Source organism: Canis aureus, chromosome 10 (assembly GCF_053574225.1).
Source record: "Canis aureus isolate CA01 chromosome 10, VMU_Caureus_v.1.0, whole genome shotgun sequence".
Taxonomy (NCBI): Eukaryota; Metazoa; Chordata; class Mammalia; order Carnivora; family Canidae; genus Canis; species Canis aureus.
In genome coordinates this window covers 41909414-41925752 of record NC_135620.1, presented here as the reverse complement: position 1 = coordinate 41925752, position 16339 = coordinate 41909414, and the positions used below count along the sequence as shown (strand labels likewise).

Here is a 16339-nt window from a genome sequence, read left to right as displayed (position 1 = left end):
TTTCCATCTCATCTATAAAATATTATATATCATATATAGCATATATTATGTATCTAATAGGTATGATTACACACAATTATACATCTGCATTGGCATTTATTCTATGATTATTTATCATGTTATATATAACATGTTATATACTAGAGCTAATAGAGGTTACATAATAGATAACATATTACTACACGATATTTATCATATATTACTATTATACATAATATATATTATATGACTCTAATATAGAATTATATAAAATGTAATATTACCTGTAAAGTCCTAGCAATTATAAAACCATACTAATCACGAGGTTGACAAATTGACAAATGACTTACTTGAGCCTTCCTTGGCTCCCACTTTCCACTAACATTTATATTCAGTTTGTTTCCTATCTACCATTTACTCCTTTATTTTTTTTTCTCCTTTATTCTAATTTGGTTCCTATCACACCACCCCTGCACTGAAACAGCTTCCTCTAATGTAAACAATAAGCGTCTATTTACTGCACCCTAAGAGTACTTGCCATACCTTACTTTAAACACTCTCTCCATGACACTGTTGACCATTCCCATTTTTGAAAGAGCCTTTCCTTGATTTTCATGTCCTGATCTCTTCTGCTTGTCATAGGATCCTTTGGCCACACTTTCTCATTTTCAGTACACTCTAGCTCCTGGAGTTCCAAGAAAACCCAAGTAATGTAATCCCATGGGTAAAACCCCCACTCCAAAGTAGCGGTCAACAAATCTATACTTTTAGCCTCAGCTTCCATCTCGAATTTTCAAACCCCATAACCAACTGCCCGTGATCCACACAAAACTCAAACCAAGCATATCTAAAGCCAAATTTATCATCTTCCCTCCAACATCAGCTACCATTACACAAAGTGAATGGTACCCTCCAGGTGCTCAAAAGAGACAGCTGAGACCCTGCCAAGGAGCTTTTCCTTGACCCTCTAATCAGCCACAAAGCCCTATTGATTTCATCTCCTCCCTCTCTCTTTCTCTCCTCTTTTTTCCTCCCTCTTCTACTTGTTCCTACTCTCTTCCCCTAATTAGCCCCTTGCTGTGGGCTGAACTGTGTCTCTGCCACACAAATACATATGTTGAAGACCTAACTACCAATCTGTTGGTATTTGGAGTACAGAAGTAGTTAAAAATTAAATGAGGTCATAAGGGTGGGCCAAAATCCAGTAAGATTACTGTTCTTTTAAAAAGAAATAATAGGGCAGCCTGGGTGGCTCAGCGGTTTAGGGCCGCCTTCAGCCCAGGGTGTGATCCTGGAGACCCAGGATTGAGTCCCACATCAGGCTCCCTGCATGGAGCCTGCTTCTCCCTCTGCCTGTGTCTCTGTGTCTCTGCCTCTCTCTCTCTCTCTCTCTCATGAATAAATAAATAAAATCTTTTTTAGATAGATAGATAGATAGATAGATAGATAGATAGATAGATAGATAGATAGATAGATAGATAGAAAGACATAGCTCTCTCTTGCTCACTTCCCACTTGTGAGAACACAGCAAGGAGGCATCTATCTACAAACCAAGAAGATATCCCTCACCAGAATCCAGTTGGTCTACACCTTGATACTGGACTTCCTAGTCTCAAGAAGTGTGAGAAATAAATTTGCATTGTTTATGCCACCCCAGCTGTCTAAGAAATTCCTCCTCGCTTCCTGTGCTAATAGCACTGCCCTGCTCTAAAACCTCCTCCACTCTCCCACCACAGCCATCGTCCACATACAAAAATATGAGGGAACCTCTATGCAGAAAGGTCTCCAATAGCATGCCATTGCCTAGAAGATAAAATTGTCAACCCACTCACGTGGCAGGGAAGACCTTTCATGGTAGACCCAGCCTTACCTCCTACATATTAATCTGTCAGCAATACTGACACTTTGTTTTCTGATTAGGTCATGGCTGCCATGCTAGTTCATGTTTTTGTGTTTGGGCACATGCTATTCCACATCTGGAATGCCTCCCCAACATCTGGTTTGTATCAGGGAAACCCTTTTTTTTTTTTAAGATTTTATTTATTTATTCATGAGAGACACAGAGAGAGAGGCAGAGACATAGGCAGAGGGAGAAGTAGGCTCCCTGCAAAGAGCCTGATGCGGGACTGGATACCAGTACCCCAGGACCGTGACCTGAGACAAACGCAGATGCTCAACCACTGAGCCATCCAGGTGCTCCTGTATCAGGCAAACTCAAGCAGACATCCTCAAATCTGAACTCATGCCCTACTTCCCTTAACTTGTACTTCCACTGCACATATTCCCATCAAATCATTTACCTTATCGTACTACAGTTACTTAAATTATTTATTTGCATGTCTGTAAGTCCCTTGAGATCACAAAAGTGTCTTTTTAGGTATAGACTCTCTAGGGTCTGGCATATAATCGGTGTTCAATACTTGTGTACTTCATAAATAAATGGGGAAAAAAATGCCACAGTGGTAGATTCATAACTGGTGCTCCAAATTTAGTGCCCCATTTATATAATAGATGACAATAGTACATTAATAGTATGATCTAATAATATTTGATCAAAACATATTTGGTATGCAATAAAATAAAAGAGCACACACTCACCCTGCTACTCAAAGATCCAATTAGGAAAATAGACATATTAAAATTTTGTACTATCCTTACCTCCTTCAGAAGTTCAACACTGTGGTCTAACAGGTGAATTAGAGATGAGCATTCCCCAGTTATCTTTAAGCTGACTTCGCAGACACACAATAGCTGAAGGGTCAACTGAGTAAGCTGAACTTTCCAGAAAATGGGATGACGCAGAAGGCTTAAATAGACTTCCTCAATAAACAGCATCACTTCTGTTGTCTGGATCAAATCTTTTACCTGTTTAAAGAAGTCATATGATATGAAAATAATATACAGAACAAAGGATAATTTTAAACCAAAAAAGAAGCATTAACAATCTTTTTTTTCTAAACCTTTAAAGACTTAAAGAGATGAAGACATTTACGTAACTCAAAGAGGATTAAGCCAAGTCTAAACTCTGCCTTTTTTTGTCACTAACCAAAGTACAATTTGCTACCGTTTTTTTTTACTGCTGGCTGACACAAATTGTTTTCATTTGTTTTTCTGACTTCTCTAAGTGCAGATTTTTCTTTTTGGGACAAATTATACAACAGTGCCAACATGTTGAAGAAAACTAATTAAAGTTGGTTTTGAGTTCTCCAAATGAACTCTCCTTTCAACAATTCCAACACAGTTACCTGGAAGAAAAGGGTTGGCATGTTATTCTAATGTACTACTAAGCCCTTCATCTGGAAGATATTTGCTCAGACACCCTTAACTGAAAGCATCATTTCCACACTTGGCAGATGCAATGAAAGACCATATTCAAATGGTAGGGTGTCTTCTCAACAGGCTAATACATTAGATAGGAAGGACTTGGGTGCTGTTGAAAATCCCAATTCAATTCAAACCCAGCTGTTCCGATCAAAATTCTGGAGTTGGTATTAAGGATATGGTCCTGCTCACAGACACATTGGCATTTACCAGAGATTACAAACAATGAACCATCTGCTTCAATCAGAAGCCTTGTGTCTGTTAAATTCATCAAGAGGAAAGCCTACAGTTGACCAGCTGTACCTTTCACCAATCGTTTCCACCGTAATAACCCAAAAGGACTCTAAGTTATACAAAGAGAAAAATTAATTCCTAGCAAACAAGAGGGAAAAAAAGACATTAAAAGATCAAAGGAGAAGAGACAGAAAATACTAAGTTATTAAAAAATAAATGTGAACAGTCAAGTAGCTGAATTATTTTTACTCTTTTGCAAATATACAATGGAAGCGGCAAACGGCCACCAAGAAGAGATTTAAAACAAACAAAGCCTCGTGTTTATTGAACAATATGTTTCCTTGAATGTCTTTTTCAGGCATACTTGAAATTTTCCATAATAAAAAAATTGGGGGGCAACCTCAACAAGTTAGCATTAAAGACTCTCTAATCTTTAGTATTACCAAAATTTTTTACAATTCTTGTGAAGTAATCTTCTATCTTGATGTAGCACTAGATTATGTTCAATGGATAACATGCAGTGACAAGAGTCACAATTAAAAAGAAAGAACTATTTGGACCAAAGTCAATAATGAAGTTTAAGCCAGGTAAATCTAGAGACAATGCCACAAATACAAAATGGAAGAGCAAGTGGCATGAAAAGAAATTAGAAATTTCATTAACCATTGCCTCATCATGGGTCAACAGGGTGGCCTGGCTATTTCTGAAATAACAATTTTTTTTAATTGATGAGATTCTATTCACGTGCACAGTATGGGTCAGCCGACAAATATAGGATATATATATTTCAAATATATTCTTATTATATATATAGGATATATATATAGGATTCTTATATATATATATAGGATATATATATTTCAAATATATTCTTATTATATTATAGTCAAATATATTCTTCAGCTCTAAAAAGAACATTTCATAATAACATATTCTGAGCACTAATAAACTAGAGAATTCCTGGCAACAGACAATGAAAATTCTGGAAACCCTAGTACAGAAAGTGATGAAGGAAAGAGAAGAGGGAAGGATTGAAAGGAAAAAAGGGAAAGAAGAAAGAAACAACATAAAATAGGATGCAAACTGGCTTCTTTTTAAAGCCTATTCTGTTGTGTTCTTTGAACAGAGACTAATGGGTAAACTCTTAGGGAAATGCAGGTCAATTAAAAGTACTTAAAAAAAGGTTGCCTTGCAAAATAACATGCTTCTTATCATTTAAATATTTAGTCATGGAACTGTTATCTCAGAGAGTTTAAGAAATACCTGTAATCAGTGGGAAAATGGATTATGTTCCCACTAAGATCCCTCCTGACACTCAGAATTCTCGTATTCTAACAAAGCCAATTTGTTAAGAGATCAAATGTATTTATGTTGCTAGTTCCATAGTTCCAAATAATGTTTCTATCCCCTTTTTTCTCTTCACCTCTCTCGAGTATATTAACAAGCCACAGATTCCTAAAAATATCCTACAGAGCTCACTTGTAGAAGTTATTTAGGCTGGTAAGAACAGGTTCATGAGGATGAAGGCAAACATCCACCCAAGAGCAGCACACCAGGTCTCCAAATATGTGACGGAAAATGCGTACCCCAGTTCAAGATGTCCTGCCTATACGTTGCCTTATGGCCCACACAAAACAAAAGCTTTAGAAAAGCCACAGGAGAATTCGTTTTAATTAACTTTTCTCTGCCTTGATTACAGGAAAGCCTATTTATGAGTCGCAGAGGCAAGATTCACTGCAGTCACTTTTTGCTAACACAAAGTTAAAACAGGTCATCTGTGACCTCAAGTGATCAGTTTGAAAAATATTCACAGATTCCCTCAATCAGCTAAACAGTATGGTGCCCAGATTTAGGCAAATGACAAAGCTCGACAATGAGAGAAACAGCCTAATAAATTAATCACTACACTAACATCACAAAACTCTGGCTACTGGCTTTTTGTTTTTTTGTTTTTTTTGTTTTTTTTTTTTAATCTGCAGTTATGGAGAAACTAGTTCTTATTTATTTCTCCCTCTAACTTCCCAGGCATTTTATCCATACCTGTTAAACACCTTTTATCCATCTACTTCAAATTACGAGAATTTATAGACTCCTCTTAACTCCCTTACTAGACTGTGGGCTTCTCACGAGCAGGAGGCATCAGGGTCACTACCTGCATTGTAAGGAGACACATGGAAACTGGAATGGAGCCACCATTCACCTGGGCAAGCCCTGCATCTCCAGGGCTGTGTCTGCCCAGAGGCATATCTTTTCCTAATCTGTACACAGGTCTTTTTTCTTTTCTTGTAACTCTCTTGTGTCTACCACAAGGAGAAACTCAATTCAAAATTCTTTAGCCTGAGAAGTCTTCCTTGAACAACACAAAGTTTTCATTCTTACTAATCCTCGAATGGACTGTGCTGATTTCTGTTTCTGCAAACTTAGTTAACATGATATATGTTAAGGTTAAATCTAGGTGTGGCTACTTCATCATCACCAAAAGCCTGCAAGCTTTTTTTTTTTTAATTGGAGTTTGATTTCCCAACATATACTATAACACCTAGTGCTCATTCCGTCAAGTGCCCCCCTACCCCTTGTTCATTTCCCAGAGTTAGGAGTCTCTCATGGTTTGTCTCCCTCTCTAATTTTTCCCACTCATTTTCTCTCCTTTCCCCTATAATTCCTTTCACTATTTTTTATATTCCCCATATGAGTGAAACCATATAATGATTGTCCTTCTCTGATTGACTTACTTCACTCAGTATAATACCCTCCAGTTCCATCTATGTCAAAGCAAATAGTGGGTATTTGCCATTTCTAATGGCTGAGTAATATTCCATTGTATATACAGACCCACATCTTTATCCATTCATCTTTCGATGGACACTGAGACTCCTTCCATAGTTTGGCTATTGTGGACATTGCTGCTATAAACATTGGGGTGCGGGTGTCTCAGCTTTTCATGCCTGCCAGCATTTCCAAGGCCAGGCTTAGGGATGCCTTTGGCTCAGGGAGTGATCCTGGGTTCTGGGGATGGAGTTCCACATCAGGCTCCCTGCGAGGAATCTGTTTCTCCCTCTGCCTATGTCTCTGCCTCTCTCTCTGTGTCTCTCATGAATAAATAAATACAATCTTTTTTGAAAGAAAGAAAGAAAGAAAGAAAGAAAGAAAGAAAGAAAGAAAGAAAGCAAGCCAGCCAGCCAGGCTTATTTCCAAGCTGGAAAATCACACGGGTTCTACTTTATGCATGACGATAACAACCAACACTTTACTGGTGCTGACAGTCTATCAGTGAGGATGAGGGGCCTTACCTGCAAACACGGAACCATGTCACAACACAGCTGAAGTATCTGTTGTTCCAATGTGGATGGCTGTCCCATGTCACTAGGAACCCAGGGTTGAAGTAAGACTTTTAGCAGGGTTAGTCGGAGTTTAGCATATTCCTGTAACTGGGATGGTTCGCAATATAGATACCACAGAAATGGTGCCATTATTTGGATACATGAAACTTCTGACCTGCAAATCATTTGACACATAAGCCAGTCATCAAGCTAAACAGAGGACCATGCAGTAATTGTCAAACATCAACTTAGAGTTCATCACAAACTAGGATACTATCAAGGGTAACTTTCTTTCATGATTCTTCAATTCCACCATGACCTACCTGGATCCATGTCAATCAGTTCTTTGTGTACTGGGGGAAATGCCCAGGACTGAGAGAATCTCTATTGGCATATCAGAAAAACATCTACAGGACCAGTCTTGGGTGAACCTCAAAATTATCCTCGGACCTTTCTGGAATTACAGATATCAGGATCCACTCTCCAGGAATAGGACATAGGAATTCATTTTTGGAAAAATTCTATAGGTGAAAGTCTATGTAAAACAAAACCATATGGACGTTCCAGGAAGATTATATGAATAGTTAACATTTACTTGTGTAACACATGGGATGCCCAATCTACTACACTTTTTGCCTTTCAACTCAAGTCATCCTCATCACAACCCTATGAAATAAAACCATCCCATTACATAGATGCAAAAATTAAAGCAGAGAGAGGTAAAGTCAATTGCCAAGTCCTTCCTCTTAAGCTCTTCCCATGCGAAGGAGGAAGGCTTTACAAATCTTTCCTCTCTATTTATATTTCAATATATCTCAATAACTCCACATCCAAAGTCACTAAAGTACCAGAATGATCCTTTAGGTATAAACATTTGATCAGGTCATTAACCAGCTTAAAAGAGTATGCCTCCCTTAAGAAGAAGTACTTAGCCCAATTTACAAACCCTCCATAATTTAACCTCTGCTTGTCTTGTCAGCCTCATTTCTTGCTCCCCTCTGCTACACTAAATGTCTTTCAGATGTTCAATCAAGTTATCTAAGCTTTCTTCCCTCTTGCTGTTCCCTCTGCCTATAACATTCTCCTCTTTCTGCCTTTCCTGTTCCTTCCTCTGCTAATTCCTATTATCTAGATTTCTCCTTTAAAATGACTCCCTGAGGGCCTGCCCTTAATCTAGCCTAAGGCAGATCCCCATTATGTGTTTCTACAGGACAATGAATTTATTGTCATTACTTATTTAGTATCTCTATCTGGCCAGACTATAAGCCAAAAGAGAGCACAGATTTCTGTATACTGCTGTATCACCAATAATAACATGAGGCCTCCAAAGATACTCAATCACTAAACTCATTGATTCAGTTACACAAAATCATAGTTTCACAAATGGCATGCAAGTATCATAATTTTATTTTAATGTTTCATATTTACTATACATAAGGAATTATTAGATAAGATACAAAAATGAACAGGCATTATCTATCCTTTTTTTTTTTTTTTTTTTTTTTTTTTATGATAGTCAGAGAGAGAGAGAGAGGCAGAGACACAGGCAGAGGGAGAAGCAGACTCCATGCACCGGGAGCCCGACGTGGGATTCAATCCCGGGTCTCCAGGATTGCGCCCCGGGCCAAAGGCAGGCGCCAAACCGCTGCGCCACCCAGGGATCCCGCATTATCTATCCTTAAGAGGCATACAGTCTAGGGATGCCCGGGTGGCTCAGCTGGTTAAGCATCTGACTCTTGGCTTTGCCTCAGGTCATGATCTCAGGGTCCTGGGATTGAGCCCAGCGCCAGGCTCCACAAGTCTGTTTAGGATTTTCTCTCTTCCTCTCCCCCTCTCCTCCGGCTTATGCTCTCTTTTTCTCTCTCTCAAATAAATAAATAAACCTTAAAAAAAAAAACAAAGCATACACTCCAACACTAGCAATCAGCTCTGTTTCTGGACTAGAGGACAGAAAGTGAAAACTCCTAAACCAAAGGTATAAAGTGCAATACTTCATGGAGGAAATGCTACCGGAATTATTCTTGACAACATAAATTTATAATCCTATACATTATACAGCAATGTAATTTCAAAACACCATTAACATTAATAATAATTTTAAAGGTAACTGCTAAGATTTATTTATTCATTTATTCTCTTGGCAAAATTTACTGAGTACCTACAGTATACCATTCACTCTTCTATGTGCTAGAAACAAAGCAAGAAACAAGAATAAATACTTGTTTGGATAGAGCTCACAAGCTGGAGGAACTTTTTTCTCATGAGACAAATATTCACACAATCTATAAAAAAATTTCTGAGGACTTCTGAGTGCAAATTATTACTGTATCATGCCTTTATCATACCATCCACTTTAGAAACTAAAAAAACCTTCACAGATCAAGCAACCAGATGATGTATGTGTAGGCTAGAATATGAAGAAGTTTCCAGAAATTAAATTTAAGAAATATTGTTTCCCCATCTCCAATAATGTATTCCCCAAAGAATACACACTATCCAGGTATCAAGAACATCCATGTATAGCTTATCCGTTTTCTCCTACTTTGAGATGCTGAAGGTGAACTGCAAGGTTCATATAAAGAAACGTAGTTCCAAGATGCTGTTATTGTTTGACATCACAAATGTAATGTTGTGCTTCCTTAGGACAATACACTGTTTAAAAATGTCTTTGGCTTAATCTGTCCTGATTTTAGATTATGCATTTCCTACGTGGTATCTGATGACTGTCATTTCAGTGGAGTATGAAATTGACAGGTCTGAAGGAAAAAAGAAATATAATAAAACAGACAATCTGAAATCCCAAAGTGATTAAGAATGTTTACAAACTAACTGTGCATATATCTATTTACACAGAAGACTTTTCTATTTATGTTCATGGATGGAGAGGTGATGAGGAAAAACTGAGAATAAAAGTGAAAAACAGGCTTTAGGCCCATCTCAACCACTAACTAACCATGTGACCTTGAGAAAGTCGTTTGGTGTTACTCTCTTTCATCCCTTTATCTGAGAAATTACGTGTGAGACTAGATAAACTTTTAAAGTACCAGGCCTAAAGACAATGATGTCATTGACAATTTATGCAATTCTCAGGTCTTAAAATCACAGGCCTTGGGGATCCCTGGGTGGCACAGCGGTTTGGCGCCTGCCTTTGGCCCAGGGCACGGTCCTGGAGACCCAGGATCGAATCCCACGTCGGGCTCCCGGTGCATGGAGCCTGCTTCTCCCTCTGCCTGTGTCTCTGCCTCTCTCTCTCTCTCTCTCTCTGTGACTATCATAAATAAATAAATAAATAAATAAATAAATAAATAAATAAATAAATAATCAATCACAGGCCTACTATAAATGAATGCAGAATTTAATTACAAAATAATTCCCAAAACATCTAGCACAAAGATACACTGTCATTTCAGGACATCTACATACTATTAAAAATGAACCCAGCTAATCAACAATTCTTAACACAGGAAGAACCAGAATACAAGCTACCTTCACAACATTTTGCCAAAGTAAATGTCTCCCCATAGTTGTGAATCACTATTTATATTGTTAGTAAGTTAAATCACCAATTTTCCTTCATTACCTTCTAAACAAGTAAAGTTACTATGTACTAAGTTACTAAGTTAACTGCTCTAAAATTAAATCTCAGGAAACAAATGGTCTGTTGAAAAATGCAACCAGAATTATCAATTTCATCCTGCAAAGAATAATCCCATAGTGTAAAAGTAGAAACGAGGCAGCTGAACTTATTCTTAGCAAATAAATTTAATTTAGAAGTTCCAAAAGGCTCTAGATAGCAATAATCTAACACCTGAAAACTTGAATGAAAAAAGTCAATAGAAGCTTATCAGTGAAAAAACCAAAGTCAATTAATAATCTCTTTTGTCTTATGAATATCTGGACATATTTCATTATAATAACTATTTCCAAATCCCAGTATAATACTCCTTTGAAATGAAGATAACTAAAAGGTAATTAATTACATGATGGCTAATTCAAGAATTGGGAAAGAAAGAAATTCTTGAGGATTACCCTGAAAACAACCTTAATAATAAATCTGGCACAACAGCAGTAGCATCTTTCATAAAATTACCTAATCTATTTAACAAGAGCGAGAAATTTCATTTAAAAAATGTATAAGTTAATTATTTTTACTTTCTGGCAAAGATGAGGAAAGCCTTATTTAGGAAATACTAATATCCTACCTTTGAAAATGCAATCTAGGTGAGGGAAAAGAGGACAGTGATGTTTATTTTGAGCTATTATCCAAATGTCACATGAATTTTTCTCACTGGCAGATGATTCAAAGTTCCCTATGTCTTTTAAGCCTTCATATAGCAGTACACCATGCCTAGAAATCCCATCTAACATTGAAGTTATGAATTCAGAAAAGGTGTTCTAAGAAACTATATGTATAGGACACGGTAAGACCCTCAAGAGGAAGAAAACATGATGTAGCTGGCGTGGTGACTTTACCTCAGACATTGGATTACCTGGGACAATACTATCCTATCATGACCTTGCATGATGGTACAAAGTGTATAATGATATTATATATTAGGAAGCCCTCTGCAACATACTTCATGTACATAAACTCAACACTTATAGAGAGCAACTAGAAATGGGCCAAGCATTATTAATACAACTACTAATGAGGCGCAATCCCTGCCTTTGGAAGTTTTCACATAGAGTCATTATAAGACAATAAAGTACAATAATGTTAGAAATCACCCATGGGGAGCCTGCTTCTCCCTCTGCCTATGTCTCTGCCTCTCTCTGTGTGTCTTTCATGAATAAACAAACAAAATATTTTTATAGATAGATGATAGATAGATAGATAGATAGATAGAGAAATGAGTCAGGAAAGGGTAGAGATACAATTCAAGAGTGAGGTAGGTACTGATAAGCAAAAGCACAGATGTGAGGGAATAGCATGGTTCTCTGCAGAAACAAAAGCAAGTCAGTGTACTGCTGAATACACAGTTCATAAATTAGTAAGTCCAGAGAAAACTGGGGAAATAGGTAGAAAGTATATCATGAAGAAAGCCTAGCATAACAAACTAGATTTTATCCTCTAGCGAAGGGATCTTCCAACTATTTCAGAAGCCACACTGTTGTTTGCCAGTAGAGAGCTACCATAAGATATCAACATGTGAGTTCTATAGAAAGAGCTAACAGGTTAGAGGGCAGTCCCCATGCTCAGCCCACACTATGCTCAGCCCACACCAGCCCAGTGCAACTGGAAAACCACAATTGCGTTAATTTAAGTAAGGGAGTGATACAACAAGATTTACTCTCTTGATAAAACACCCTGATGGATGTTTAGAGAATCATTCTGAGCAGGACAGGATTGCAGGCAGAGATGCCAGTTAGGAACAGGTGGCAAAAGCCACAGCAACTGATGAGAATTCGAGTCGGCGTCATGACACTAAGAATGGAAGCAGGAGGGTAGTTCTAAGGAGCATCAGAACATCCTCGCCAAGCTAAACTAAGGCCAGGTGTGGCGGTATTACTTGATCCCAACTGGCAGGATTCCAAAGAAGAGAAAACTCACTGATGAATTTCCAGGGAGAAGAAGCTATCTTTTCCATGCATTGTGTAGTAGTTTACCAAATATTTCTAATCAACTTTCCTAACTAACCAATGCTTAACTTCTTTAATAATAACTTTCCTCATGCAATATTTCAACCATCAATTAAGTCCAGTAGGCTTTTTTTTCCTCTCTTATTTTTTTTCTTTTTTTTTTCCCTCTCTTAAAAAGAAAACAAAACTATATCCTGATCTAAAACATTTCTTTTCTTCAAGAGAAAACAATGTAAAGTAGTTTAAAAAAAGAAAAAAAGCTCTAAAATGAGCATACCCCATTCCCCATCTCCCTCATTCATTTTACTTTACCTTTTTGGGCATTGCTGGAAAAAAGCTGTCAGTTGCTGCAGAAGTACTGGCCAGCAATCAGGTCTGTGTTCAAGCATTGTGATCAAAGGCTGAGGATGGTTTCTGAAAAGCACAGAGTCACATTGGAAGCAGTCATTCAGGACTACAAATTCTCAATATCCAAATAAAGCAACAAGAGCCAGTGCTATCTACAAACAGTATAACTGCCATAAAACTATCCTTTGTTGCAGAGTTAAGTCATTAGAACTAATATTTTTTCCTTTATCTACCTGTTTTGCAGAAAAGAGAATCAACTCTAGGTCTTAGGGATCCAAACTTGAGCACAAAATCTGCAACTTCGGCCAAGCTTTTGGATCCATCATTCGTATCCATACCCTTCATTTCTTCATTCCTAGAAGTCTTGGGCTGCCTCCTCCTCCTCCTCCTCTCTTTCCAAACCTGGAAAATTCTATTTTCTTTAACCCTGCCCCAACTTGTAAGCACTCTTTCCTTCTCCGTTCCTACTTACCCCCATTCTTCTCAGTGTATGGCTCCATTCCCCCAACATATTTAAAATAACGAAAAAGAGAACATTTCTCCCATCTCAAAATAAACCCTCCAAACTGAAAATCCTAAAAACTTCTATTGAACAAGAATGAGAATTTTTACTTGGGCTACATCTATTAAGATACCTAAAGAGATTACAAACCATAAGATCTGAAATCTGCAGGATTCTCAAATAATGAGGTTTAAAAAGAGGGGGGGAAAATCACAAACACAAGTTATTTCAAATAGTTCAAAAAGCCTAATAGAAAATAGTAAATCCATTAGCTTTTTAAACTCTGAAGTACTGTACAAAGCTTTTAGCTATTACTGATACGGCTTTTTCCCCAAAAAAATATTTTAATAAAATGATTATTTCTTTTTTTACATAAAAGGAATCATATACATAAAATTCCTTAATCTCAAACTTTAACCCTACAATGTATCTCTATTAATAGTTTTTAAAAAATAAGATCAAGCCATCAATTAAACTCAAATGACTTTTTTTAACTGCCTTTTCGGTGATCCTCAAAATGTGATGGCTTTAAATTCAACAGCAATATCACCTGGGAACCTGTCAGAAATGCAAATGGATTCACAGGCCCCAGCCCAAACAATTCTGATGCCCTGCTATAAAGCAGTGTTTCTCAACCCTGGTTGCATGTTAGATTCCTCTGTGGAGCTCTTTAAAAATACCAATACCCAGGCCTCAATTTTATTGGGGTTGCTAGGAGAGGAGCACGAGCATTAGTAATTTCTAAAAACTCTTCCAGCAATTCTAATGTGTTGCGAGGGTTGAGAACACTACCAGGAAAAAAACCCAGAAGTGGTAAGAAGAGTCAGGAAGTTTTCAGAATTTCTTGCTCTCTTAAATAGAAAACTATGGCAGATCCATCACATGGAAACTCTCATGTTAAGCACCTCTCTGACACTACTACACAGTTTCCACGTATTATAACACCATCTCTTGATTTTTCTCCTCAAGCTCACCTAATCTATCATGCACTAAAGTCACCTGCTGGCAGCCTCCCATTTGTTAAAGCATTGGCTATTTCTGACTGATCAGATTACTGCCATTGCTAAAGGATCACTCCAACGTTTTCTGCCAACACTTAAAAATCCTGTTAAAATCATATTTCCAAATTCAAACTCTTTGGCACTTAAACCTATCTAGAATTGCTTCTACTCTAGTTGCCACAGATATTAATAAACAAATGTTACAAATTGTGACAGTCTCCCAGGAATGTCACATCAGGCAAACTTCTAAGATTGAGAGTGTAGTAGGTCCTGTTCAAGTAAACATGAATAAAATGAAAGAACGGCACCTGCAATTATTTTAGGAAAGAGGTTTGTTCCTGCCAAGCACGATATTGAAATGAGGAGCATCACATATGACCATCTATTAATCCTCCACCTAATGGTGCCATTTAGGACTAATTAAGAAGAAAATCCAACAAGTTAACACATTATTATATATTATCACACATTGTGTGTGATCACAAGGCATTTAAGTGACTTTCCATACTCTTCCCTTATAAGTCATCCCTTCCTCCATCTTGCTCCTCATCCCCCCAAAAAACTCAAATATCTATTACATTGGTGGAGTGTTTTTTTTTCTATCTACTATTTAAAAGTTTTGTCCAAATTTTTAAATCAAGTCAACAGAAATAAGAGGTAGTAATTATAAAGGAGGATCAGAAATGATGCACATAGGGTGAGAAATGAGAAAAATATGCAGCCAAGAAAACTTTATCAAGCTAGGAGTCATTCAAAATAGAGAGATAAAAAGCTCCCAGGACAAATAGAAACTAAAAGAAATTGTGATCACAAGCTAGCCCTACAGGATATATTGAAAGGGATCCTTTATGCATAAAGAGAACCCAAAAATAACACAGAAAGGAATAGAAACAATATACAGAAACAGTAACTTTAGGTAATACAATGGCACTAAATTCATCTTTTGATACTTACTCTGAATGTAAATGGGCTAAATGCCCAAATCAAAAGACACAGGTTATCAGAATGGATAAAAAAGCAAGACCCATCGATATCCTGTCTGCAAGACACTCATTTTAGACTCAAAGACACCTACAGATTGAAAGTGAGGGGGTGGAAAACCATTTATCATTCTAATGGACATCAAAAGAAAGCTGGGGCGGCAATCCTTGTATCAGACAAATTAGATTTTAACCAAAGACTGTAATAAGAGATGAAGGACACTATATCATAATTAAAGGGTCTATCCAACAGGAAGATCTAACTATTGTAAATATTTATGCCCCTAATATGGGAATAGCCAGTTATATAAACCAATTAATAACAAAATAAAAGAAACACATTGATAATAATACAATAGACACTTAATAACCCACTTATTGCAATAGACAGATCAACCTAAGCAGATCAACAGGAAAACAAGGGCTTTGCATGACACACTGGACCAGATGGACTTCTCAGATAAATTCAGAACATTACATCCTAAACAACAGAATACACATTCTTCACGAGTGCACATAGAACATTCTCCAGAATAGATCATATACTGGGTCACAAATTAGGTCTTAACTGGTACCAAAAGATTGCGATAATTTTCTGCATATTTTCAGACCACAATTATTTGAAACTGGAACTCAATCATAAGAGGAAATTTGAAAAGAGCTCAAATATATGGAGGATAAAGAGCACCCAACTAAAGAATGACTGGGTCAACCAAGAAATTAAAGAAGAACTCAAATTCATAGAAACAAATGAAAATCAAAACACAACAGTTCAAAACCTTTGGGATGCAGTAAAGGTAGTCTAAAGAGGTAAGTATATAGCAATACAAGCCTTTCTCAAGAAACAAGAAAGATCTCAAATACAAGCCTAACCTTACACCTAAAGGAGCTGGAGAAAGAAGAGCAAATAAAGCCTAAATCTAGCAAGAAGAGAAATTATAAAGATTAGAGAAGAAATCAATGAAATAGAAACCAAAGAACAGAGGAGATCAATGAAACTAAGAATTAGTTCTATGAAAGAATTAGTAAGATTGATAAACCCCTAGCCAGACTTATCAAAAAGAAAAGAGAAAG

At 37.1% G+C, this 16339-nt stretch overlaps 1 protein-coding gene across 2 annotated transcripts in view; it reads right to left on the bottom strand.

The window, feature by feature from the left end:
- FOCAD (focadhesin) overlaps positions 1-16339 on the bottom strand; it is a 312226-nt gene that overhangs the window by 217174 nt on the left and 78713 nt on the right. For both annotated transcript variants that reach the window (XM_077912127.1, XM_077912128.1), the window contains exons 6-8: positions 12747-12848; positions 6825-7029; positions 2638-2844 (exon numbers count right to left, since the gene is read on the bottom strand). In XM_077912127.1, the coding sequence (XP_077768253.1) occupies positions 2638-2844; positions 6825-7029; positions 12747-12848 (514 nt within the window). The remainder of the gene's footprint in view (positions 1-2637; positions 2845-6824; positions 7030-12746; positions 12849-16339) is intronic.